General features: G+C 37.1%; 1 protein-coding gene across 2 annotated transcripts in view; it reads left to right on the top strand.

Moving 5' to 3' along the window:
- Positions 1-27,971, top strand: part of PLA2G4A (phospholipase A2 group IVA) — a 160,124-nt gene that overhangs the window by 42,056 nt on the left and 90,097 nt on the right. Inside the window, exons 1-2 of one of the 2 annotated variants that reach the window (XM_060285693.1) lie at positions 4,333-4,364; positions 4,489-4,570. In XM_060285693.1, coding sequence (XP_060141676.1) covers positions 4,356-4,364; positions 4,489-4,570 — 91 coding nt within the window. In that variant the 5' untranslated portion in view covers positions 4,333-4,355. Of the gene's footprint in view, positions 1-4,332; positions 4,365-4,488; positions 4,571-27,971 lie in introns of those variants that run through there. The other variant, XM_030873016.2, reaches the window with a different exon arrangement.

Below are 27,971 nucleotides of genomic sequence, written 5' to 3'. Positions count from 1 at the left end.
TATAAGTACATATAATAACATCTATTTTATAGGGTTGTTGTGAAAATGAGAATTTGCATCTATTAGAATGTGTAACAGATGGTTCATACTCAATGAATCCTTCTAATAAAAATTTCATCTTTCTGTACCTGTTATTAATAAACATTTGACATATGAATACATTTGTAACAGTTTCAAAAAATGTTAAATAATAGATGAGAATTGCTAATCATTTTTATCCTACGAGGGAGTTTTTCGGCATTTGAAAACCCATGTGGTATTAAATTTCTAGGATATGGAAAAATAGCATAGATGATTTGGGGAGTATGTACTATTATATATGATAATTATTGAAAAGTTCTCTTTAGTGGGGAAAGCTAATCCCTAAATTGGATTTTCAAGAACATTTGCTTATTCTGTTTCAGGCTCAGATATCATTTGTCTCTCTCTCTCTTTTTTTTTTTTTTTTTAATGTGGATGTCTAGTTTTTCCAGCACCATTTGATGAAAAGGCTATCTTTTTTCCATTGTATTGCCTTTGCTCTTTTGTAAAAGATCAGTTGACTATATGTGTGTTGGTCTATTTTGGGGCTTTCTATTCTGTTCCATTGATCTAGTTGTTTATTCTTTCATCAATGCCATACTGTTTTGATTACTGTAGCATTATAGTAAGTCTCGATGTCAGGTAGCATCAGTCCTACAAGTTTATTCTTCTCCTTCAACATTATGTTGGTTATTCTGGAGTCTTTTGTCTTTCCATATAAACTTTAGAGTCAGTTTGTTGATATCTACAAAATAACTTGCTGAGATTTTGATTGGGATGGCCTTGAATCTATAGATCAATTTGGAGAGAACTGATATCTTGACAATATTCAGTCTTCTATCCATGAACATGGAATATTTCTCTTTTTATTTAGCTCTTGATTGCTTTCCTTTATCAGAGTTTTGTAGTTTTCCTTATATAGGCCTTGTACATTTTTTTTAGATTTATACCTAAGTTTTTCTTTTTTTGTGTGTGTGGGCAATGCTAATGTAAATGGTATTGTGTTTTAATTTCAAATTCCACCTGTTCATTGTTGGTATATAGGAAAAAGATTGAATTTTGCATATTAAACTTATAACCTACAACCTTGCTATAATCACTTCTAATTCCAGGAGTTTTAAAAATCAATTCACTTGGGTTTTCTACATAGTCAATCATGTCATCTGTGAACAGAGACAGTTTTATTTCTTCCTTCACTATCCATACATCTTATATTTCCCTTTCTTGTCTTATTGCATTAGCTAGGACATCCAGTACAATGTTGAAAGAAGTGGTAAGAGGGGGCATCCTTGTCTTGATCTTTTCAGGAAAACTTCTAGTTTCACACCATTAACTATGATATTGGCTGTAGGATTTTTATAGGTGTTCCTTATCCAGTTGAAAAAATTTCCATCTATTTTTAGGTTGCTGAGAGTTTTCATCATGAATAGGTATTGAATTTTGTCAAATACTTTTTTGTGTCTATTGATATGATCATGTGATTTTTCTTCTTTAGACTGTTAATGTGATGGATTACAATAATTACTTTTCAAATGCTGAACCAGTCTTCCATACCTGGGATAAATACCATGTGGTTGTGGTTACAATTCCTTTTATGCATTTTTGGGTTTTATTTGCTAATAGTTTGTTGAGAATTTTTATATCTTTCTTTATGAGAGACATTGGTCTGAAGTTTTCTTTTCTTGCAGTGCCTCTGTATAGTTTTGTTATCAGGATAAACCTGGCTTCATAGAATGAGTTAGGAACTATTCTCTCTACTTCTATCTTCTGGAAGAGATTGGAGAACATTGGTATAATTTCTTCCTTAAGCGTTTGGTAGAATTTACCAGTGAATCCATCTGGGCCTGGTGTTTTCTGTTTTGAAAAGTTAAACTTTGACTCAATTTCTTTATAAACATAGGCCTATTAAGATTGTCTATTTCTACTTGTGTGAATTTTGGCAGATTTTGTCTTTCAAGGAATCGGTCCATTTCATCTAGGTTTTGAAATTGTGGGCTTAGAATTGTTCATAGTGTTCCTTTATTATTCTTTTAATGTCCATATGATCTGTAATGAACTTCCTTCATTCAATTATGATATTTATAATTTGTGTTCTCTCTGTTTTTTTCTTATTTAGCCTTGCTAAAGGCTTATCAATTTTATCGATCTTTTCAAATTTTGATTTCATTGATTTTCTCTATTGATTTTCCATTTTTAATTTTATTCACTCCTCCAGTTCTTACAATTTTTCTTCTGCTTACTTGGGATTTAATTTGCCCTTCTTTTTCTAGTTTCCTGAAGTAGACACTTAGATGATTGATTTTAGGTCTTTCATATATATGTATGTATATATGTATACACACACACACACACACACACACACACATATATGTTTCAGTGCTGTAAATTTCCCTCTAAGCACTACTTTCAGTGCATCCCGCTAAACTTTGATAAGTTGTCGTTGCATTTTCATTTAGTTCCAAATATTTAAAAATTTCTCTTGAGACTTCTTGTTTGACATTTATGTTATTTAGTAGTTGTTTAATCTCCAAGTACTTTGTGATTTTTTTAGCTATTATTCTGTTACTGATTTCTAGTTTAATTCCATTGTGAGAGTAGACATTGAAGTTTTGTTCCATGTTAGCTTAAGAATAATATGTATTCTGCTGCTGTTGGATGAAGTAGTCTGTAAGTGTTAGTTATATCTAGTTGACTGATGGTGCTGTTGAGTTCAACTCTGTCCTTACTGATTTTCTGCCTACTGCATCTGTTCATTTCTGATAGAGGGGTGTTGAAGTTTCTAATTATGATAGTGGATTCTCTCTCTTTTTTTATTTGGCCACAGCGCGGCATGCAGGATCTTAGTTCCCCACCCAAGAATGAACCTGTACCCCCTGCAGTGGAAGCATGGAGTTCTAATCACTGGACCGCCAGGGAATTCTCTGGATTCTCTCTTTCTCTGTTTTTTTTTTTTTTTTTTTTGGTGGGAGGAGTGCATGCGATTTTTGGTTGTAGTATAAGGCAATATGCCTTTTTTTAAGCACTCATTTTTTTATGATTGATAATTTCATGTATGTAGAATAAAACTTTGGCAATTCAGAGCCCTTCTGAAAATAGAAGGCATTTCTCTTTGACTTTAATAAAAATTACCTTGAAAGATTTTATATGCTTCTCTGCCTTTTTAAACAAGGTATGCTCATTATTCATGACTTCACCTCTTCTTGATGCTGTGTTATAAATCTGGACATATATTACTCTGTTGATAGAGTGATATCTTAAGAAACTGTTGAATGCTGTATAACTTTTGCTCCTATATCCCACTATTGCTGGTCCTTATGAGTCCACTTTTATAATTTTTTTCTGCCTCCTTACTTTTAGACTTACTTCTCAGTATTGTCAGTATCTTAGCTTCTTTTTAATTAGTTATGGACTTTTTTTTTTTTTTTTTGCGGTATGCGGGCGTCTCACTGTTGTGGCCTCTCCCGTTGCGGAGCACAGGCTCCGGATGCGCAGGCTCAGCGGCCATGGCTCACGGGCCCAGCCGCTCCACGGCATGTGGGATCTTCCCGGACCGGGGCACGAACCCGTGTCCCCTGCATCTGCAGGCAGACTCTCAACCACTGCGCCACCAGGGTAACCCAGTTATGGACGTTTTAACAAGTTAAGCAAGTGTATTAAAATTATGAAAGGTAGGAGTAACTTATAAATGTGGGCCTCTCCTAAGATTAAACAAAAATGCTTGAGCTTTAGATAAAGATTTTGTAATCGTTTCAGTTGCTCAGAGAACTTTGTGAGTTTCTGCTTTCCCATTCTGTTTTGGTGAGTAGAATCATTTGAGAACTAATATCCAGTTACGTGAAGTGTTTAATAAAGTCTTCTACCTGTTAATACTTCTTATGTGCATGCAAGCTATTAGGCTAATAGAAACTTTTAACATTGTCACATATGGTTTTAACAAATAAATTAAAATTAATATAAGTAGCTTGCTGGTTATTGCTTTGGATCCAAAGGATTTTGAAAACTGCTCTGGAAATGTTATACCAAAAAAAGACTTTCATTGAACAGTAACAATAAAAACAAACACATTTAGATAATGCAAACATCTTGCTCTGACTTCACCTTTCTAAGGCAGGTCTTGCTTATCACCTAGTACAAAGCCTGATTGTGCGCCTAGAAAGCCTGCAGTCCTGATTTACATTTTTCCCAAGGGCTTGGTAAACCCTGTAAAGCAGGGACTGCAAAGAAGTCCTAACAGTCAAGCTGCAGTGACATTTTAAAGCATGATATAAACTTCTCAATCATTCTGTGCCAGAGAGAGGAAAGGATCAAAAAAGGAAAAGCCTCATGATCAAAGAATGTTTCTGGTATGCATGTTACTTCCTTTCAACTGGAGTATTTTCAATTAGTCTCCAGGAAACAATGAAAACAATTTACCTGGATCCTATATTACAGGCTTATTTTAAATTCATTATGAATTTTTTTTTCCAGGTGGAGCACCATTATTCCCACAAGTTCACAGTAGTGGTGTTACGTGCCACAAAAGTAACAAAGGGGGCCTTCGGTGACATGCGTAAGTGCCCTTATTTGCTTTTCTGTTGAAAATACGTAATTATGATTCACTCTTCAGTTGCCTGAGTTCCTTGACAAACCTGGGGCTGTCCCTTTTTCAGATGTGATAATCTTTGTCTACATCTTTGAATGATAACATTTTGAATGGTTCTCTGATGCTCTTTTATCTGTCAGAATAGTGTTTTACCTTGACTTTACATTAATTGGGAGTACTTGGGATCAGATAAAATGACTGTCCTAGGACAGAGTTTTGGATTTCAAAGACATTTCCATTCTATTTTGGAAAGATGGCCGAGTTACGACTTTAAACTAGCTGCCTCTGTGAGGTATTGTGCCTTTGGATTTTTAAAAAATGCAGTTTAATTCTTATGGCTTTAAGTGTGTTCATTATGTGTGCAAATAGCTATAGAAACTGGTGTGGGACAGCTTGAAATGATATGAACCAAAGCCTGAGGATAATGTTGAATTAATTTGGTGGCAGTATCCTTCTACGTTTGTTTTTTTTTTTTTTTTTTTTTTTTTTATATTGTATTTTTCTTTTTTTTTTTTTTAACATCTTTATTGGGGTATAATTACTTTACAATGGTGTGTTAGTTTCTGCTTTATAACAAAGTGAATCAGTTATACATATACATATGTTCCCATATCTCTTCCCTCTTGCGTCTCCCTCCCTCCCACCCTCCCTATCCCACCCCTCCAGGCTGTCACAAAGCACCGAGCCAATATCCCTGTGCCATGCGGCTGCTTCCCACTAGCTATCTACCTTACTACGTTTGTTAGTGTGTATATGTCCATGACTCTCTCTCGCCCCGTCACAGCTCCTTCTACGTTTTAAAATGCAGTTTTCCTGGTTAATCTTACCATGCAAATGACTAGGGGTCGTGGAGCTGGGAATACAAAGAAGGATGGATAAGTATTGTGATAACGCATTGGGTAAAGTTGTAGATTATTGCTAAAATATGGGAATGGCCATTTACCCCTCAGGACGGGTTTGGGGGAAAGAATGGAGATTGCAATTTACCAGTCTGGGGAACAGGGAAGTCTTTCTGGCTGAAATGGCATTTACACTGGTTCTTGAAGGAAGAAAATCTTAGTGCTGAGAGCAGGGAGAATCCCAGGCAGAGAAAACAGCATGTTCAAAGGCGAGCGAAGGGCAGATTGCTTGTGAGGTCCCAAACTGTTAGAGACACACAGCAAAGGTGAAAGAGGACAGGCACTCATACAACAAGACTGAGATTTTATCAGAAATGCAGTGGGAAGAATTTGATGGCATTTGAGTCACAAGTCACAGGATTGGCTCTTTATTTAAAAAAATATTTGTTCTGGCCATAGTATGTTAAATATATTGGAGGTGACTATAGAGTATGCTTTTTATATTTAAGAATAGGAGGGAAAGCAGAAACTAACACACCATTGTAAAGCAATTATACTCCAATAAAGATGTTAAAAAAAAAAAGAATAGGAGGGACTTGAGCTTGTTGAAATCGCAATTAAAATGGGCCCATAGAGAGAGGTTAAATATTAAGGAATGAAGAATTTGAGCTCTGGGCTCAAGCCTTCAGTGAATGAAGGGTGTCCAGGAAGTTGGTAAAAGTTGGAAGGAGGGGGCCGGGAGGTGGAATCTAATGGTAAGAGTTTTTGATTAGCAGTGCTTCTCAGGAGAGGTGACGGGAGCAAGGACAATTTCTTCACATCTAGTCTGGACCAGGGGTTTATTTTCTAAATTTTATCTCGTACATCAATCTACCCCATTTAATCACTCCTTTGCCAAAGCTTTTCTTAAGTTATTCTTTTGCTTTTTATAATTCTTTGCATTTTCATCAATTAAACGAGAGTTCACTGGAGAAAGGCTCCTGTGAAAGAGAAGCCAGGGACTTCCCTGGTGGCACAGTGGTTAAGAATCCGCCTGCCAATGCAGGGGACACGGGTTCAAGCCCTGGTCTGGGAAGATCCCATATGCCGCGGAGCAACTAAGCCCGTGCACCCCAACTACTGAGACTACTACTACTACTACCTGCGCTCTAGAGCCTGTGAGCCACAACTACTGAGCCCATGTGCCACAATTACTGAAACCCACGCACCTAGAGCCTATGCTCTGCAACAAGAGAAGCTGCCGCAATGAAAAGCCCGCGGACCGCAACGAAGAGTAGCCCCTGCTTGCCGCAACTAGAGAAAGCCTGCACACAGCAACAAAGACCCAACGCAGCCAAAAATAAATAAATAAAATAAATAAATTTATTTTTTAGAAAAAAGAAAAAAGAGAATCCAAATTGGAAGCCATACACTACCAAATGTAAAATAGATAGCTAGTGGGAAGCAGCCGCATAGCACAGGGAGATCAGCTTGGTGCTTTGTGACCACCTAGAGGGGTGGGATACGGAGGGTGGGAGGGAGATGCAAGAGGGAGGGGATGTGGGGATATATGTATACATATAGCTGATTCACTTTGTAATAAAGCAGAAACTAACACAATATTATAAAGCAATTATACTCCAATAAAGATGTTAAAAAAAAGATTAAAAAAAAAAGTGGTACCCCCCATGACCTTGAGAAAAGCACATGCCTTAAAACTCTAGAGGTTGTACCGTTAGTAAAGCCATTCATAATTCAACTAAAGGCTGTGTCAGTGATTCGCCAACCATGCAAGTTACTGACCTTTGACTATCAGTGCAGAGCTCTGTCTTAGAGAGAGAATGGTTTTTACCATGCTTGAGATGAGTCCTATAGCAAGTCAAATTCTACTCTGAGTCACCTTCAACTGGTCTGGATCTGATTTCTTAGCTACTTTCCCCATAGGCCCCAGGCACTTTGCCTGTGCTTATTTATTGTAATTAGGACAAGGAAGAGAGTAATGCTGCAAGTGTCATTTTAAATCTATTTGAGTTGATATTGATGACATTACTTAAAAATGAACATGAGATATTAATTCATCTAATGAAATAGGGAACAGGTACGTTTTAGATCCCCACAGTGTACACAACACAGGTTGGACCCTTGATTTCCAAAAAGCTTTCTTTTTATGTTTTTAATTTTTATTCTTTTGGCTACACCTCACAGCTTGTGGGATCTTAATTCCCAGACCAGGGATTGAACCCTGGCCCCGGCAGCGAGAGCACGGAGTCCTAACCACTGGACTGCCAGGGAATTCCCAAAAGCTTCCTTTTTAAAGTGAAGGACGCTTGGAAGGAATAGCCACTGGAGATTAATCACTGTTGGAGAAAGGATAGTGTTGTGACATTCTGTTAACATTTCTATTCAGCATTTGTAATTTGATTTTATTTTTCTTGAATTAAATTTTTTTTGGGGGGAAGGAGATCATTGCCAACCCTTGATATCACCTTGATGAGTTTACAGGAAATCAGGAGGAGATAAAAAGAACAAAAGAGAGTCTTAGAGAAATAAATTCAATGATAAGGTTGGTAAGAAAAAGTAGAGGGACAATATACAATGCCAAACGATTTTATTTTTGAGAAGTTGTAGGTGATTATAGTGAGAAAAGGCATGGGTGTTAGCTGTCACTTTTCTAAGAGGAGTTTTGATGATATTACTTGATGAGCTTGATCTATACAGATTACCAAGTAAGCAGAATTTGGGATGTTTGTATACAGAAGTTCTTTAAAGATAGACAAGGATAGAACGGTGAACAATGTCCTAAGATCTGAAAAGGATGATAGAAAATTACCCTCTCTTCTGTTGTTGATAGTATCTACATTTATTTAAAAAGGCAAATTTCCATAAAGTTTTGCATATTGGTAAAGAATGACAGATTACTATTTGGTTTTTCAGCTTTACCTGTGTACGTAGGGGCTTTCTCAAGGGTGCCACATGAATCAAATAGTTGACACCTATATCTGCTTTACTTTTGAAAAAAATTTTTTGGCTACACTGCGCAGCTTGCGGGATCTTAGTTCCCTGACCGGGAATCGAACCTGCACCCCCTGCAGTGGAAGCCTGGCGTCTTAACCACTGGACCGCCAGCGAAGTCCTATATCTGCTTTTTTAAAAAATATAATACCAAGATTATTTTATTTTTATTATTCATCCTATTCTAACTAGCTTCTTTTAGAAATACCATACTGCATTGCTAGAACATCATAATACAGTCAGCAGCACTCCATAAACTATCTTTAGAGGAGTCAGAGCTGACATTTGAATCATAACATCTCACTCATTTCCTGGTTTTCACCTCAGAGCACTGGGCAAGCCAAGAACAAGACAGCCCCTTCCCAGACATCCTTGCTAATCTCAGTTTGTTCAAATGTATCATGTACGTTTGTTCCCATTGCCCTGGTGCCAGCCCTTCCCTGTATTCTTATGCTCACATCATATGAAGAGGTAGTTTGAAGTTCAAATTTGCATCTGACTCACCATAGTCTTATTTTAAAAAGAAGTAGTTTGCATATACCCATATGAATATAGTGTACTCTTTCCCTCATGTACATAAATATACTCTTCCTCTCATATACATAGATATATCCTAAATATTTTAATATGGTTTAATGCTCCCTCAACTTACTAATCTGTGATTTTATTTAGGACATTTCTAAGAACCCAGGCAGGGTAACTCTACATACCCTGCTTTTCATTACTCTAATATTGTGAATACTATTTCCCTCTCCCCTGCAAAGAGCTTTGGTTGAGTTGTGTACTATAAGTGTGTTGACTGCAAGAAGTTTGGATAAATGCTTCTTGTTACTGAGAACCCGGCTGTTCTAGTATTCTTTTCTGAATCAAACATTTCCCTGACGTCAGTTGTGACTGAACATGAATTTTGGTTTACTAAACAAAGGAAGTTTAAATTGTCATCTTTCACATATTGTCAAAGAATGTAAGTACAAAAACAGGGTGATACAAACAGAATGGAAGACTTTTAAAATATTCTAGACCACCTGACTTCTGGTGGGGATTCAGGAAGAACCTTGGGTTTGTACCCCCTCGTGGTCTTGAGGAAGGAAGAAACACACTGGCTTCACTCCTACCTTCAGGGGTGATGTGGAGTCGAGGATGAATCAGCATCAGTACTGATGCGGGACTTGTGATCTGGGGGATGCACGTGGACCATGTGGAGCATCTGTAAGATTGTTCAAACTAAACATGAAAGTTCGTTTACAAATTTTTTTTTACTATCGATTTTTACTACCTATTCATATATAAACCAGGCATCAGATACTAATTATTTGCAAGTGTTCGATTCTTTTTGAATCATTCTGTGTTCTTTTTTATGTCTTTCAGTCCTATGGAGTAATTACTGTAAGAGTTCACACATCACTGTGTAGTGAAACGAATATTCTCCACATTACTCAGGTCCATGAAATCTCACCTATATGATTTTTCTAAATCGCATTAATTTTCCTAAATCGCATTAATCGCACCTATTCACTAGAATAGGTGGGGGAGTGTAGGTGATCTCCCCCTCCCCAGGGTCCTACAGGTATTCTAGGCACTTAGAGTTGCCTGTAAATTAGGAGTGGGTCCTGCCATAAGCCTTGGTGGCTGCTATCATTGGCATCCAACCTTCGGCTAAATGTTGTTTGCATGGATCCTGGCTTTCCACTTTTGGCAAGCACTGGGACAGCTCTCAGAGTAGTCTTCCCAGTGATCACATGCCACGCCAGAGAGACTCTACCCCTGAGCTCAAGGAAACGGTGCTTAGAGTCCAGACTCCATGACCATCCTGTAGTCATCACGCCACCCACAGTGCACCAGAAGCATGACTTTCCAACACTTGTAGAAACTTAAGAAAACCCAAACACATTTGAGTTTTAAGAAAGTAGCCCTGTTACCTCCAGTCTTGTCTCTCCAAAGCAGCAGTCTCAAATCCCCTCACCTCGAGACCATCCAGAGGATTAAGCCTCTTCAAAGGACATGGCTCTCAACACAAAGTGTTAATAATTCCCTGGGAAAGGAAGTTAGAATTCATCCTTCCTATTTGCACATATTGGGATAAGCGGCATAGTGTTGAGTCTGTATGTAGAGAAACATCATCTATGTAATCTGAGAATCTTTGTTAGCAGCAAGGGCAATGTAGAAATTACTATGAAAATACATTACCCTCTCCTGTAGCCATTCCTGAATTCCACGGTCATCAGAATCTCCAGGGAGGAGGCAGAATATATTTATGAAAGAACATGGTCTTCAGAGGCAAAGCACTACTCACTGGTCTTGTGTCTTCAGGCAAGTTTCCTCTCTGTCTTCTTTTTCTCATCTTAGAGACATTGAGAGAATTCAATGAGTTGACATATGTGAAGCATTACATGCCTCATGCATAGTAATTGCTCAATGAATATTATCTGTTATTGTTAACATGATTTCAGATATCAACATAAGAAGACATTTATTTCTTAAATATAATCTTTGTATGAGCCAAAGTATTTTCTATTTGGGTAGTTTGTGCACTTGAGATTATTTTCAGTTTTTCACCTTGGAAACAAGAAATTTCCATTCTGAATTTCTGTGTTGAGCAGATTATTGGATCCTTCATTTTTTCAGCTCGACAGAAACAGTAGAATGGTACTTCCACTGTCTTTTTGATACTCTTGGGCACAATTCACTCCTTTGCTCCCCTGACAGCTATCCAGACCTCTGCTTAACACCTCTCTCATGTGGGACTTCCCTGGTGGTCCAGTAGTTAGGGATCCACGCTTCCACTGCAGGGTGGTGGGGGCCCAGGTTCCATCCCTGGCCTGGGAACTAAGATTCCTCAAGCCATACGGTACAGCCAAAAAAACAACCAAACAAACAAAAAAAGCAAAACAAAAAATGCCCCATGAAACACTTGTCACATGTATTTTGGGGCCTATTTCTTCTTCACTTTTTAGAGAATAAGTGCTTAGTCTTGAGCCTGGTATAGTAGGAAAATCTCAGAGAATTTTGGATGAATGAATAAAATACATAAATATGTGTAACTATACCTTTCTTCTAGGATATTGCTTCCTGTTTTGCGTCAATGAAGAGAGAATTAAAAAAATAATTTTATACTCCATTTTTGTAGATTATAAATACCGCTCTGATTTCTATCCATAAGCTATCTAGAGTTTTCATGGGTTTCAAATTTTATAACATCTTGGATTAATTTATAACATAATTAATCTTTTCTTGGATTAATTATGAAGTTGCAAATATTCTTTTTTATAAATGACCCTGCTGCTCTCATCTTTTCTGAATCAAACATTTCCCTGATGTCAGTTGTGACTGAACATGAATTTTGGTTTACTAAATATTTTTGTAATGTTTTTGAGTATCCACCCACGATTCTAAAAAATCTGAAATAACTTCCTAGGGGGCTTTTTATGGAAAATAATTTCAAGATGAGTAAAGTATTCCAGAATGCATGCCCCTCTCTTATCTCTTGGCTTGTATTTTCTGTGTGGTAGGGAAATAGAATGTGTTAGGAAGGCACTCCTCTTCCTCACTCATTTAGAATGTCATGCAGTTTATTAAGCTGTCAAATGGTTTTGTGAGTACGGTTAGTCTTTTTTCCTTTCTATTTAAATTTCAGTAGATTTTTTTGTTTGTTTACATGTATGTATTTATGTGTTTTAGGTCTGATAAATGTAGTGAATGATACTATTTTATGATATTTTGTTAACATCAATTGATCTTTGTGTGAATTTTCACCACATTTATTCAATAGGATAAATGGAGCTATATTCCAGTGGTATATTTGCAGGTTCCTGTCAAAGTGAAGAGTACGTCACCAGTACTAATAGGGACACAATCCACATATTCTCTTTTTATTTTTTCAAGACCTATTAGTGATGGATCCTACTCATTTAGTCTGCCAGGGAATTGGCTCATTTAGTTCTTTATCGCATATATCTTACACTTGAGCTTCTTCATCCTAAAATAGTTTTTATATTTCTCATATATATACTTTAACATGTTAATGTTCTACAATTTCTTTAGTTTCCTAAAATTAAAGAAAACAAACTTAATTTAAAAAACTTTTTTAAAGCTGAGTGATATGCTGCCTTCTCACCATGTGTTAAGTAAATGCTCTTTGCCAGAAATCATATACTTCTATATTGAACAGGTGCAATTAATACCTAATGGAATTAAATTAAAAAACAGGTTAAATGTTTCTTAAATTTCCAAAGAAAAGTATGCTATTAAAGTTTTTATTTCAAAGAGAAAAACTCTCCTGGTCTAAAATTTATGGGAAAACTCTTATCATGTATGTTATTTTAGTATATTTTAATATTTTAACTGTTTTCTTAAAAATAAAATTATATGACATAGAGATTGAAATGACTAAACTTAGCTGAGGTATAGCCTGAGGGGTCCTGTAAATTTTACTGATTCTTTGGAAGCACTTTTCCATTCTTACTCCTCATTTGATGTATCAGTATGTTTTTTATAAAATATTTTAGATAAAATCCTAGACAAAATTATTTTAAGTTTATGTACAAGGGTAATCTAAGCCTCCAGATGCAAAATGAAATAACAGTTTTGAAATTTTAACTTTGAAAAAGACATGTTAAAGAAATAAAACCCATTGCTTATCCCAGCAAGGCTCCATTATTCTTTTTTTTTTTTTTTTTTTTTTTTGCGGTACGTGGGCCTCTCACTGTTGTGGCCTCTCCCGTTGCGGAGCATAGGCTCCGGACACGCAGGCTCAGCGGCCATGGCTCACGGGCCCAGCCGCTCCGCGGCATGTGGGATCTTCCCGGACCAGGGCACGAACCCGTGTCCCCTGCATCGGCAGGCGGACTCTCAACCACTGCGCTACCAGGGAAGCCCCAAGCCTCCATTATTAATGTCGTCAATAAATGCTGAGCATCTGCTATGTACTTGGTACTTATTCAGTGTCTTGAAGAAGTACAAAAGAAAAAAAAATGAATGCAATACTTATGCTTGATAACTTTACTGAGTGCCTGTTTCATACCAGCAGGGAAGTATGGCTTAATGGTTAGGACAAGGAATCTGGACCGGCTTACTTGGATTCACATCTCCCTTCTCCTTTATTAACCGTGTGAATTTGGGCAAGTTATTTAGCTTTCCTAGGTCTCAATTTCCTCAACATTAAATGTAGGGTAATAATTATACCTTCCTCCTAGATTTTTTTTTAATTGAAGTATAGTTGATTTACAATATTGTGTCAGTTTCAGGTGTACAGCAAACTGATTAAGTTATACATACATTTATATGTTTTTTTCAGATTCTTTTCCCTTATAGGTTATTATAAAATATTGAGTATAGTTCCCTGTGCTATACAGTAGGACCTTGTTGGTTATCTGTTTTATATACAGTAGCATGTATATGTTAATCCCAAACTCCTAATTTATCCCTCCTCCTCCCTCCTATAATTTTTAATGAGGACTAAATTAGATAATGAAGTGCTTAGAAAAGTACTTGATGCATAATGTACACAGTGTGTTTGTTAAATGAACAAAAATGCTAAGCAGAGGTCTTAGGACTTATATTTCATTTACTCATTTCAGTCACACTACGAGATATGTGATTTTTTTTTTTTTTCGGTACGCGGGCCTTTCACTGTTGTGGCCTCTCCCGTTGCGGAGCACAGGCTCCGGACGCGCAGGCTCAGCGGCCATGCCTCACGGGCCCAGCCGCTCCACTGGCACGTGGGATTTTCCCGGACCGGGGCACGAACCTGTGACTCCTGCATCGGCAGGCGGACTCTCAACCACTGTGCCACCAGGGAAGCCCGAGATATGTGATCTTTTAATTTTAATTTTACCAGTGTAGGGATTTGTTTAAAGACATTAAATAAATAGTCCCAAATCACACAGCTCTTCTCTTTTGGGGCTAGAACTCAAGCCTGTCTCGCTCCAGTGTCTACTCGTGCAGCAGCTTTGCCTTTGAGCTACTTATGGTCTAGCTAGGAAGATGAAATGGGTGTAAATAACTATTTGGAAAGTCAATCCAAGAGAGTATATACTCAGTAATTGTGTGTTTATATTATACAGTATTACTAATTTTGAAAAGTGTTGACATTAAGCTTCTGAGAAGACTTTATAGCTTGAATAGAGACTGAGATGGGTTTTATAACTTAAGTAGAGTACTAATATATGGAATGGATGTGGGACATTTCAATTTGGAAATAAAATAAGAAAATATTTTAAAAATAGGATTGATATAACACTTCTAATTACATTATTTAGGGAATTTGGCTAACTTTTAATGGTTTGCCTTAGGAATAAATGTCAGGTAGCAGGGATAATGCCCTGCCTTAGTGCAGTGTTTCTAAACTGGGGATCAGTTTTGTTCCCAGGCACATTGGGCAATATCTGGAGGCATTTTTATTTTTATATTTTATTTTTTTAAATTTTTTGGCCACACTGCAAGGTATGTGGGATCTTAGTTCCCAGACCAGGGATGGAACCTGCGCCCCCTACATTGGAAGCATGGAGTCTTAACCAATGGACTGCCAGGGAAGTCCCTGGAGACATTTTTAGTTGTCACAGTTGGGGGATCCTACTGGCATTTGGTGGGTAGAGGTCACAGACAGTACCCCAGAGCAAAGGATTATCTAGCCCCAAATGTCAATAATGTCAAGGTTAAGAACTCCTGTTTTAATGAAAAAGAATTATTCTTACATAGAGTGGAATCCAAATATATAGCTAAAATTAATAATATAAATAAGTTAATATGTTTTATAATACTACATAAGAACTTCTGGAGACTTACTCTCTCTCCAACCTAAAGAGATTCCAAGAAACATCCCTAGGTTATAAATCTTTAAACCATTCCAAGCGAAATACTGATAACAGAACTATTTTTGTTTCCTTCCAAAAAGGTATCATAGAGATTTAAGTAAAAGGGCAATGCAGGCAACAACAAAATTTTCTGTTCTGTTTTAGATCTGCATTTAACTTTCTTTGGGTCATTTTCCATGTGTCTTTCTCTGTTCTCTCATGAATATCAGCATTCTTTATAATAAGTCACTTTTACTGTATGCTGGGTGGTAGCCCGCTTCATTACTATAGTAAGTCAATTGTTAGTACAAAATGTACCAAGTCGATTGTGAGTAGATGCTATAGACTTTCTTCCTGGCATCCATTTGGCTGATGGTACATTCTGATAGCTTCATGTTCATTTACAAAAGGAAACATGTGACACTGAGAAAATACCATGCTAGGTCAGAGGCTGTGAGCAAAAGGAAAATGAAAAATAGGAGGCGTTCAAACCGGAGACTCTGCCTGATAAAGGGATCCCAAAACAGTGTTAACAGAATGGCTTCGTACTTTCAAATGAGGAAAAGGCATTCTATGATTGAGTTCCTAGACAATGCTGCCTTGGTATAAGGGTTTTGCACTTCTCTCTCCAATATATAGAGAATTACGGCCAAAGTTCTGTTTTACTAAACCACACTGAATTTTTCACTAACGTTTCCAGCTTCTGCATTTCCAGCAATTCGCAGGGACTGCCCTTCAGCACCTATAGCCATAACAATTCCAATTTTGAGCCCATTCTGGAGGGAGCAGGGGCTGCTACTCCTAAATAAGTCCTTTGGCACTTCACCCTATTCCTTAGAGTTATTAGGAAGGCACACTGGGATTTGAAGATCTGTTTGTTTGTTCATTTATTTACTTTCACATTTAGTACTTGGACATAAAGGTTAAATACAAATGCACTTGGAAAAACATAACCGATATTGATCTATTAAATGTTTGACATTGATATTTGTATATTAAAATACAAATAAATGGGGTGGGACAAAGCACTAGGAAGGTTGAGACATACTAACAAAGAGTAAAAAGAAGTTAGGGGAGATTGTTGTGCCTATAATAAAGGTCACCTCTTCTACAGTATTGCTCAGGGCTAGTCCATCACCCATTACTTCAATAATATTTATTATGTCCCTATAATGTTTCAGGCTTTGTACTAGACTCTTGGATCCAATAGTAATTTGGAAGGATGTGGTTTCTGCTATCATGAAGTTTACAGTTTAATAGAGGCAAAAATAGGTAAGAGTTGTTAGTGTTGGTATATTTGAAAGAACAAGGAATTTGGCTTCAGAAAGACTAGGTTAAACTCCTGTTTCTAAATGACCTTTTGCTCAACTTACTAAATGCCTCAAGGGAGTCTCAATTCCCTTACCTACAAGTTGAGAATAATAATACCTAAATCAGCAAGTTGAAGTGGAATTATTTTTATGCAGATTTACATAGATGAGGCTACTAGGAGACATGATTGGCAGTGGCCAATTTAACCCGATAGGAAAATAGAACAACTAGTTGACTTATGAACTAGATAAGGGAAGCATAGAGAGAACATCTCATTCCACCCATCCTTTAAGTGTACAGTCTTTGGACCCTTATCTTGGATAGTCTTAGGACAAGGACAACTTGAATAACATTTAGTTATGAATTACTAGTGTTTAGTTATCAGCTAAAACGTCAAATGAAAACATAATGATACACATAAGTAAAAGAGAAGCAATGTTCTCTTGGACAGAACAGATACTTCTGCCACCAGTATGACTGTGTGGAATGTTTGAAATGTGTGGATTTCAGAGGTGCTCCGCGGCCTGAATGTTGACTTGCGAGAACAATGTTCCAGTGCCTGGTGGAGGAGGGTCACTGACTGGAAGGAAACCCAGGGTCCGGTGGGTGAGGGGGACTTGTAGGCCTTTTATCACAGAGATTAGGCCTGCCTTTGTAGGCAGCAAGAGTCAAAAGTGTTTCACAAAGACGACTATAGCAGCATTATGTAGAGTGGCTTTGCATATGGGAGAATAAGCAACTACGAAATTATGTGAATAGTCCAGTTGAACTGGGTAAGTGATATTTTGAGAGGAATTGAGGGGCCAGCGTGTTAGAGGTGAAATACGTAAAAGCTGGAGACAGATAGGATACAGGAACTATGAGGAAAAGAGAATGATTCTCATGTTTCTGGCTCAGGCAGCAAGAAATATGGTACCATGAAATAAAATAAGAAAGTCAGGAAAAAGAACATGTTTTTATTTTAGTTTTTTTGGTTTTGTTTTGCTTTGTTTTTCTTTTCTCTTGCATTTAGGGAAAAATTCAAAATGGATTACTTAGCAATGGATTATATATGGACATGTAATCAAGAATCTTATATTTGTCATGTTTGTACTGCTACCTCCTTGAAGCCTTGAGGAAATGAAGGAATGCATGATGGCTACCATTTAAACCTGAATATGATCAGCTTTAAAGGATCCGAGAATAATTATACTATAGGATTGATGTGTGCCATGTGACTTGAAGGGTGCACATCGAATATTCTTAAGACTATATAGGACTTCCCTGGTGGGCCAGTAGTTAGGATTCCGTGCTTCCACTGCAGGGGACACGGGTTTGATACCTTGTCAGGGAACTAAGATCCCACATGCTGCGTGGCGTGGCCAAAAAAAAAAAAAAAAGACCATATAAATAACTGTGATGATTCCTTTTCAAATTGGTTTTGACTACATGAGCACTAAATTTTTTAAAGTGTTCATTTCCTTCTGAAACATTCTAGTGGAGATTTGTAACAGCTATGAAGAGAAAGTCTACAATTTAGTCGCAAGTTTGGGGGGAAAAAATTAAGATACAATGAGGAAACATTTAGAGAGGTAGTTAAGGAATCAGAAAAAAAAATGATACCCTGGGCACAAAAGAAGGAGATAATTGCACAAAGGGCATTGCGTATATGCCAAATCTGATGAAAATTGAGAAAAAGCTCATTGAATTTTATATTGAAGTTATGATAGGGGCATGGTGATGGCTAGGAGCTGGTGAGGGGAGGGGGTAGATATAGGGAGATGTCCATCAAAAGGTACACACTTCCAGTTATAAGAAGAGTAAGTTCTGGGGATGTAATGTACAGCATGGTGACTATAGTTAATAATACTGTATTATATTCCTGAAATTGCTAAGAGAGTAGGTCTTTTTTTTTTTTTTTTGGCTGCATTGGGTCATCGTTGCTGTGCACGGGCCTTCTCCAGCTTCGGCGAGCAGGGGCCACTCCTCGTCGTGGTGCTCGGGCTTCTCATTGCGGTGGCCTCTCTTTGTTGTGGAGCATGGGCTCTAGGCTCCTGGGCTTCAGTAATTGTGGCACTCAGGCTCAGTAGTTGTGGCTCGTGGGCTCTAGAGCACAGGCTCAGCAGTTGTGGTGCATAGGCCCAGTTGCTCCGCTGCATGTGAGATCTTCCCAGACCAGGGCTCGAACCCATGACCCCTGCATTGGCAGGTGGACTCTTAACCACTGCACCACCAGGGAAGTCCCAAGAGAATAGGTCTTAAATGTTCTCACCACAAAAAAGAAACGGCAATTATGTGAGGTGATGGAGGTGTTAACTAACTCTACTGTGGTAATCATTTGGCAGTAGGTAAGTGTATCAAATCATCATGTTGTATGCCTCACACTTATACAATGTGATATGTCAATTACATCTCAATAAAGCTACCAAAAAAAGTTACAGTAGAGAGAATAGACTGATTATGGTAACAGAATAAGGCAGAGCATAGTAGGTTAGGAATTTATAAGTGATGGGATTTAGAAGCAGTAAATATAAACTGTATTTATTTTTCCAAAAGCTTTAATGGAGGAGAGGAAAGATCTTGAGGAATTGGCAGAATTAATTAAAGTTGTATTTATTTTTTAGGATAATCAGTGTTTGTTTATATTTATTGGTTGAGAGGAAGTAGTCAGGCCCAAGCAAATATTTACAGATTAAATTTGGGGTTGGGGATAAATAAATGAGAAATCTCTGAGAGGAGGTGGAATAGTTTGAAATTGAGAGAAGAGTGTATGGAAACTTCTTCTTCTAAGACATCAGAAAAGAACTTAAGTATGAATAAATACAATTTTCAATTATAAATATATCTTTTAAATTGTGAGGTATAGGGAAGAGAAACTGGAAGAGAACATTTAATCCTCTCCTTTTGTTTTCCTAGTGAAGTGTGAACCTGAGTTGTTTTCTTAGATGAGGAATAGTGAGTAGTGACTTGAGAAAAGCAGTAAAAGTTTGAACAGCCATGTGGAGTATGGAAATAAAAAAGAATAGGGATTAGTATATGTTTGGTCAGGTTAACAGTTAAATGGTCATTGGACTATGCTGAAGTAACTAATAGCGGAGCATTCTTTTCTCCTAAGATCAATTTAGAAAACACAGATTAAATTAAGTTTTAAAAATGTCTGAAGGATTGAAAATCTGCTGAGTCAACTGGGATTTGAGGGACCAGGATCTCAGAGAGGAGAAAAGTCATTGAAGTAGGCCCAGTATTCTGCAAGCCACTTTCCTCTCAATCCACTGTGGAATCTAGGTGGATTTGGGGGCGATGGGGATGCGAGACGTGGCCAAGCAGTGAAGAGTCAGGGAATCTACTAGAGCTTTGGCAATCTCAAAGGACTTGGGGACATAAAAACTGGATTTCAGAACCAAGTCAGTTAGAATTTGAGGGACAAGAACCCTGAGAGAAGGGAAGCCTAGAGAAGCTTGCAAGTCAGTGCCTTCACCATGTGCAGGAGACAAATTCGTAACCTGTGCAGGGCAACAGACTAAGAAGCAAACGTAAAATACAAGAAAAGCAAAGAAGAGTTATTGGCAGTCTCACAGTGCTAAGAGGGGAAAAAATTGGGTATCAGAACTGCCAAATAAAAGGGGCCTAGAAAACACCCCAGGCTCTCAGTTGAAAAGCTTTGGGTGGGAGTGAATAAGAAGTAGACTAAATTTTACAAAGATTTAAGTCAATTCAATTTTTGATTAAACTGAGTAGATCCATCCCATTCACACTGCCTGCCGGAGAATAAGATGGGTCCTCTGAGGAGGTAGGTCTAGCTCTGGAACAATTTTTCATGAAAAGTTCTGGCATTCAGTCAAGAATTGCCAGGTAGACCCAAAAAGTAAGATCAAGAAAAATAAATAGATTCCCCAAGTATTGGATATGGACTTTAAAATAACTAAGATTAATATGTTCAAGAAAATAGGTGGCAAGGTGGAGAATTTTACCAGGGAACCAGTTATATAGAAAAGAAGCAAATGGAAAATTTGGAATTAAAAACACAATAAGTGAAAATTGAAACTCAGTAGATGGGTTTGCCATAGTTTGGAGACAGTTGAAGAGAGGGAATTGGTAAACTAAATAGGTCAGTAGAAAGTATCCAGGCTCAAATACAGAGAACAAAAAATGAAATAAAATATAGAATTAAAGCATAAGGAATATCTGGGCAAAATTTAAATAAAACACTGGGGAAGAGAAGGAGATTGGGGCAGAAGTAATATTTGAAGAGATAATGGCTGAGAATTTTCTGTAACTGATAAAAATGCTGTGTTATTAACTTAAGGATAAATACAAAAAATACTAATACTGTGCATATTGCAGTAAAACTGCTGAAAACTAAAGACAAAGAAAAAAAATCCTAAAAGCATCCAGAAGAAAAACAATATATTCAACAAAGCAAAAGACTGAAAGTAAATTCCTCACCAGAACAGATAGAAGCCATAAGATAACAGAATGACATTTTTGAAGTGCTGAAATAAAATAACTGTCAAAATTATTCTGAAGAAGTTGAAAAAAGTTAGAGGACTTATACTACCTGATGTCAAGGTTTATTATAAAACTCTGATAATTAAGACAGTGTGGAATTGGTGCAAGCTTAAATGAATAAACCAGAAAGTCTGGAAGTCCAGAAACAGACGTATATGACTACTTGATTAACAAAATGTTTATATTGTAGTATTAGGGTTAAAGACAGCATTTCCAATAAATGACGCCGAGTTTACTGGTTTTATATATATATATATATATATATAAGTACATATATATATGTACTTATATATTTATATAAAGAATCTTCACACCTATCTCACACTTTACACAGAAATTAATTCTAATTGCATTTTAGATATAAAGGTAAACAGTAAAGCAAAGGAGATTTTTTGGAGAAGTCAGTGCAGACAATTTTATGACATTGGAATAGCTAAAGTTTTCTTAAACAAAAGGAAAAAAAGCATGAATCATAAGGAAACAGGTGGATACACTGGACTATATTAAAATCAGGCATTTCTTTTTATCAAAAATATCATAAAAGTGGTGAAAAGATAAACCTCAGATTGGGAAAATATATTTGTAATATATGTCTGTCAAAGGACTTATATCCAGAATATGTAAAGCACTCTATAAATCAATTAAAAAACAGGCAATCTAACAGAAAAAAAAAAATGGACAAAAGACTTGAGTATGCCTTTCACTCAAGAGACTATCCAATAAAACACATAAAGAAATATACAACCTCATATAGTCATCCAAGATGTGTGGATTAAATCCATACTGAGATACTGTTACATATTCACCAGATGTTTAAATTACAAAACTGACTATTACATGTTAAGAATGATTGCTGCCATGTAAATATTAACATCAGGGTGTACAATAGCATAATAATTCCATGTCCAAGTAATTCCATTCTTAGGAATTTCACAACAGAAACGTAAAAATGTGTGCAACAAATGCCATGTACAAGAATGTTCATAGCAGCACCATTAGTAATAGCCCAAACTAGAAACAATCCATATGTCCACTAAAATGGATAAATGTTTTATGGAATGCTCATACAGTGAAACAGTTTACATTAATAATTAATGAATGTGTTATTCTGCACATGCCAACATGGATGAATCTTACAAACTTAATGGTGAGCAGAATAAGCCAGACCCAGGAGTATATACGATTCTTGGTTCTATTTATATAAAGATAAAAAACAGGTAGAAATATTATTTGGTGGTAGAAGGTAGGGTAGTGGTCACCCTTCTGGAGGGAGGTGAGGAAGGCCTCTGGAGTGCTGGCAATGTTCTATATCTTGATCTGGGTGCTGGTATCCTGGGTGAGTTCATTTTATGAAAATTCAACAAACTGTATGCTTACAATCATCTGATTTTTCTGCATGTATCTTATCCTTCAATAAAAACGTTACATTAAGGAAAGAACTAAACTGTTATTGAAATTCATACGTTTATAGTGAGGCTAACCATCACTTTCCTAGGGTTTATACCAGCAGCTCTGCTGCCATAGGTCAGGGATAGTGAAGAAGTTGGCTATCATAAAACATTTAAGTTTTTCAGCCTTTATGTTTAAAAGCTTTAAGTTCACCGTGTAATTATCATTATCACTAAATCATAAACATTTAAAGGAGTGATCACATTGGAAAATAGTATTCAGAGGCATTCTTTCAACAAATTATCATTTAATTTTTGGTCTTACTATGGCATTCTCACTTTGGTGATAATGAAGCAGAACACTTGAATATCAGTCCATCACCTCGAATAGATTGCTAACTCACGCACCCACACATACTTTATTCTTGGTTTTGTTTTCATGTGGTCACTTGAAAATGTATTTAATGGCTTAAGAGAAACAGACGTGAATTACTGGATTGTGCTGAATATAGTCCATGGGCAGAATATCCACGACGAAGTATGTTGACTTCTCAATGCCGAAACGTTTCTACTTTTCTGTGGGTGTTATTATACCATTGTTCTGTATTTGATTGTCATAATATACTTTAAATCCCGTTTTTCAAACTTGTGTGCATAAATATCGTTCTGGTCAAGTTGTTAAAAATGCAGATTTCCAAGCCCTCGCAGAAGACTGAAAATGCAAGGTGTCTACATTTTTAACACTCCAGATGATACTGTGAAGATACTCTAGTGGACTGTGTTTTGGAAAACACTGCTTTATGCTCACCATCAGTGGACCATAGCTATTCAGAATAGGATATTTTGACTGTGGATTTGGGAGGACGTTTCCTTTGGGTTTTGTTTTTGCTGTATATTACATGAATTGTAACAGGTTATGGGTCATCTTTATTTGAAGCAAAGGGTTTAAGTTGCTACTGAGCAAAATGGATATGAGAAAGCAAATGGAGCATATTTAAAATCGAACTTGGAGTTTAGAAGCTGCCACCAGCTCCTGTGATGAATCATATAATATATTACTCAGACAAAGCCAAAATGACAGATGGACCTGTTATGACTTTAGGCGGGCACTCCTTCAACTACTGAAATTTATAAGGAGTTTTATAACCCGGGAACTCTGAAGCTATTTGTGGTGCCTGTAGTTTCATGTCTACACGCATCAGCTCTGTATCCCACACCCCCAACGTTTTTGTTAGTCAAGATTTAGATAAAAGGGTAAGATGTAAGTCTTTACCCACACATTATATCTTTACCTTACCACCTGTTTTCGCTGGAGCTAATCAAGGGGAAGCTGAATCAGTGACTCAACACCCAGTTACCCTATAGGCATTAATTCCCAAAGGCATGAAATAAGTACAAAGGCGAGAAAAAAAAAATTCTTTTCCTGTGTTTGACTTTTTTTTTTTCCCCTCAATGCATTTCTAGGAACTTCTCTAAAGCATCGGGCTAAGTTTTGCTGTCAAAATGGACTGCTTCCCCCTTTCAAAGGTTCCACGCGCTACCATGCCAATGAAGATTATAGATATGTTTTAAAAAAAACTGAGCAGAGATATGTGATTATCTTAATCCAATTTTAAAATAGCTTCTTAAAACTTCTTTTCATCCTGTGGTGTCTACCACTGCTACAGCTGTTTCTTAACTTGCAAAGATTAGCAATGATGCAGATTGCAGTATCACAGTTTACAGCTGTCAGTGGTTTCCCCCTGTTTAGCACGCTTTGGTGTCTCATTAATGAAGCAAGAGGAGAAACTAGAAAAACCACCAGTCTTGAGAAAAATTTTAGAGTATTGACTTTTTTTAAAGTAAAAATAAGAATCTAAAATGACAGCTTTGAACTGGATTCCAAATTTTAAAAGAAGTCTGTTGATGTTTTGACATATAAACATAGGGTTGGCATCTTGCTGTATGGTAATTTCTTTATTATTTTGTCAGTTAGAATTTGGAAAAGCATATGACCCACCGAGAGTCCAAAATGGCTGAGAAGATGGTAATATCGCTGGTTGACTTATACCACTTCAGTTTGCTGCATTCTGTCCCTATCTGGTTCCTCCCAAGGAACTTTACTTTCTACTTTCTCTTTCTTGTTTGACCCAAGAAAACCTGTCCTTCCTCTTGTTCAAAGATTCAAATGAAGATTAAGCCTCAAAAGGCCATTTCTCTACCTACAACTTGACTTTATGTGTGTGTAATAACCTGGGTGACTGAGTTATTAGTCATTGGTGGAGTGTATCTGCTTGTCTTCCATTTACTCTTGCCTCTAAAATTAGACTATTAGCATTTGACTCACTTCCATATTTCAAATCTGCACTTTTGTGTTTGGCTCCCTATCCAAGCCAAGCCAAACTGCTTTTTTTTTTTTCTTTTTTTGACACAATTAAAAAAGGCTGTGTATTCATAAACTTGCAGCAAGTGAACCTATTTGCTGTGTTTTGGCAAGACTTCCAAGGTGTTAGAAGAGCGAGTGTAAGTGCTATAGATTAAAAAGAGGAATTCCTGAGAAAATCAGTGATCTGCAAGCGTTCTATTAAGGTGAGATTTTTGGAAATGATCTTTGGTCCTTAGATACATTTGGTAGTCTTTGGATGCAAAGGTATAAACAAGCAAGTTAGAATATTTCAATAGAGGAAGGATTGTTCTGAGTTAGAGGCAAGGGCTTTTTGTGGTGGGCCATTTTTTGGAACAAGTAGGAGTCCATGGGATGCTTTTTTGTGCAAACTGTCATAATGGTCCTTAAAGGGGTGGTTCCCAGGGCAGGCAGTTCCTCAGAACAAAAAAATTCCAGCTTCCACACTCACCAGCTGTGTGATCCAAGTCAAGTAACATAGATGTGCTGGCCAAACTGCTTCTTGATGGGCAGTTCCTGGCATAGTAGGCATCCAAATATTTGTTGAATGAATGAATGATGTTTACCATCTGCATGCTTCTCCTTCCTGGCACACTTTTTGTTTTCTAGATTAGCTTTTGCTTGGTTTGTGTTTTCTAATATTTGGGGGAAAACATATAAAAGAGCATTAACCCCATAAGAAAGAACCAGGCTTATGAGATGAGGAAGGGCTACATTTTAATTTTTCTACATTTAATGTGAAGTACCATTGAATATTCTCTTTAAAAGCACATATCTACCTCCATTCAAAAAAGGAAAAATATGTTCTTTATAGTCTTCTACTACCTGATATTCTAAACATGTAGTTATATTTGTGGTTTGCAACCCTGAGTACTGGAGACGTGGCAGAAACATGGTTAAGGAAAAGGAACAGTCATCTCTTGGTTGAGAAGTGAGTTGAGTCCCCTTGTAGCATGTCCTTCTCTTCTTTGGCCCATTTCCTCTTGCCATCCTTCCTGCCAAGTCTTTTGTTTTCTAATTTGTCTTCCATGGTCCCATTGAGAGAGAAAAGCATTGAGTTAGAAATTGCTATATGTAAATGTATCAAACCAACACATTGTATAGCTTACACTTACATGATGTTATATATCAATTATATCTCAATATGAAGAAATAAATAAATGAAATGGGAATAACTAGCTATTTCCTCCTAAAATAAAATATCAAAAGTGTGAACAGAACATGACCTACATCAGATCAACTAGAATAATTGTTGAAAAATGCAGATCCCTAGTCCCATTACAGATCTCCTGATTATGGGTCTTATGGGATGTGGGTCAAGGGTCTGTATTTTTAATCAGAACCCTAGGCATTTATCTTTTTTCTTCTCTTTTCTTCTCTTTCCTTTCCTTTTCTTTCTTTCCCCCTTCCTTCCTTCCTTCCTTTCTTTCTTGTAGGTTTATTTAGAGAGATACACATTCCATAGACACAATAAGGTCTGTCTCAAAAGGTGAGAAGGGCCTTGGAGGAAAACACACTCCACAGACAGAGTGTGGGCCATCTCAGAAGGCGAGAGGCCCTGAAATGTGTGGTGGTTAATTTTCCCTAGGCATTTACCTTGCACTCTCACTTTTGAGACTCCCCTGCCCTTGACCAATGATGCATAAGCTGCAAGTGGAAAAATTAACTAAAAGGCAATCCCAAATGCTAATACCTCATTTGTAGATTTTCCCACTTAACAATAAAAAAGCCCACTTAAAAAATCTGATGACCACATAGAAGAGCTGTGAAGGACATTGATTACATTATTTGACCATAACTACTGTGAAAGGACAAAGTATATTTTTTAAATTATTTTTTTAAAAACTATTCTTTGAAAGACAATCATTTAAGAACTATTATTTTTGCTTTTCCTTTGTTTTCAATTTTTGTATCTTTTTTTATGAACCTCTGCACCTCTCTCTCTTCCTCTCTTTCCATCCTTACCCCTTCCCTCCTCTTTTCTTCCTGCTTATCGCCCTTCCTCTTCTTCTCCAAAGCTCTTTTCCACCTCCTCTTTCCATAACAAGCCATACCTATGATCCCATCTTTAGCACTTAGGAGCATGATGTCATTGAGAGGATGATTGTTGCAGTCCCATCTTGCTCTGATACTTATAGCTGTGTGATATTGGACAGGTTGCTTAACATCTCTCAGTTCTTGTTGCCTCAACACTAAAAGTACTTACCTTATAGTGCTCTTGTGAGATTAGAATGAGACTCATGTATGTGAAGTGCTCAACAGAGATCCTATCAGGCATCACTTGATGGTTGGTTTTTGTGGTTATGAGTTGTAATGGCCACATGGGAAAGGATGAGTTAAAGAGAAAAGTCGAGTCCTTAAGTGAGGAGACCTTAAATATTGTGATAGTTGTTAGGTTCTGAAGATATAAAGATGAGTAAGACTTGGTTCCTAACCTCAAGTTGTTGACAGTCTTGTAGGAAAAGATAGATAGATGTGTAGTTGCCTTTATAAAATATAGTATGTGCAATGCTGTCAGATGAAGGATTCAAAGGAGCCATTAAAAGGGAGTGAAGCAAGTCAGAAAGAGAAAAACAAATACTGTATGCTAAAGCGCATATATGGAATCTTAGAAAAAAAAAAAAAAGATACTGATGAACCTAGTTGCAGGGCAGGAATAAAGAGTAGACATAGAGAATGGACTCGATGACATGGGGTGGGAGGGCGAAGCTGGGGCGAAGTGAGAGTAGCATCGACATATATACACTACCGAATGTAAAATAGTTAGCTGGTGGGAAGCAGCAGCATAGCACAGGGAGATCGCCTCGGTGCTTTGTGATGACCTAGAGGGGTGGGATAGGGAGGGTGGGAGGGAGGCTCAAGAGGGAGGGGATAACGGGACATGTGTATGCATATGGCTGATTCGCTTTGTTGTGCAACAGAAACTAACACAGCATTGTGAAGAAATTATACTCAAATAAAGATCTATTAACAAAAAAAGGGGGAGTAATCAATATTTCCACATTCAGGGTCAGTTGCCTTGTTGTTAAGTATATGTATAGTGGGAGGAAATTTAAATAGTTCCATTATTTGCAGTTGTTCCTTTCTATTTAAAATGGCACCCAGACAGTATGGTACTGGCACAAAAACAGAAAGATAGATCAATGGAACAGGATAGAAAGCCCAGAGATAAACCCA

This window comes from Globicephala melas, chromosome 1 (genome assembly GCF_963455315.2).
Source record: "Globicephala melas chromosome 1, mGloMel1.2, whole genome shotgun sequence".
NCBI classification, from domain to species: Eukaryota; Metazoa; Chordata; class Mammalia; order Artiodactyla; family Delphinidae; genus Globicephala; species Globicephala melas.
This window is presented reverse-complemented; position numbering and strand designations above follow the sequence as displayed.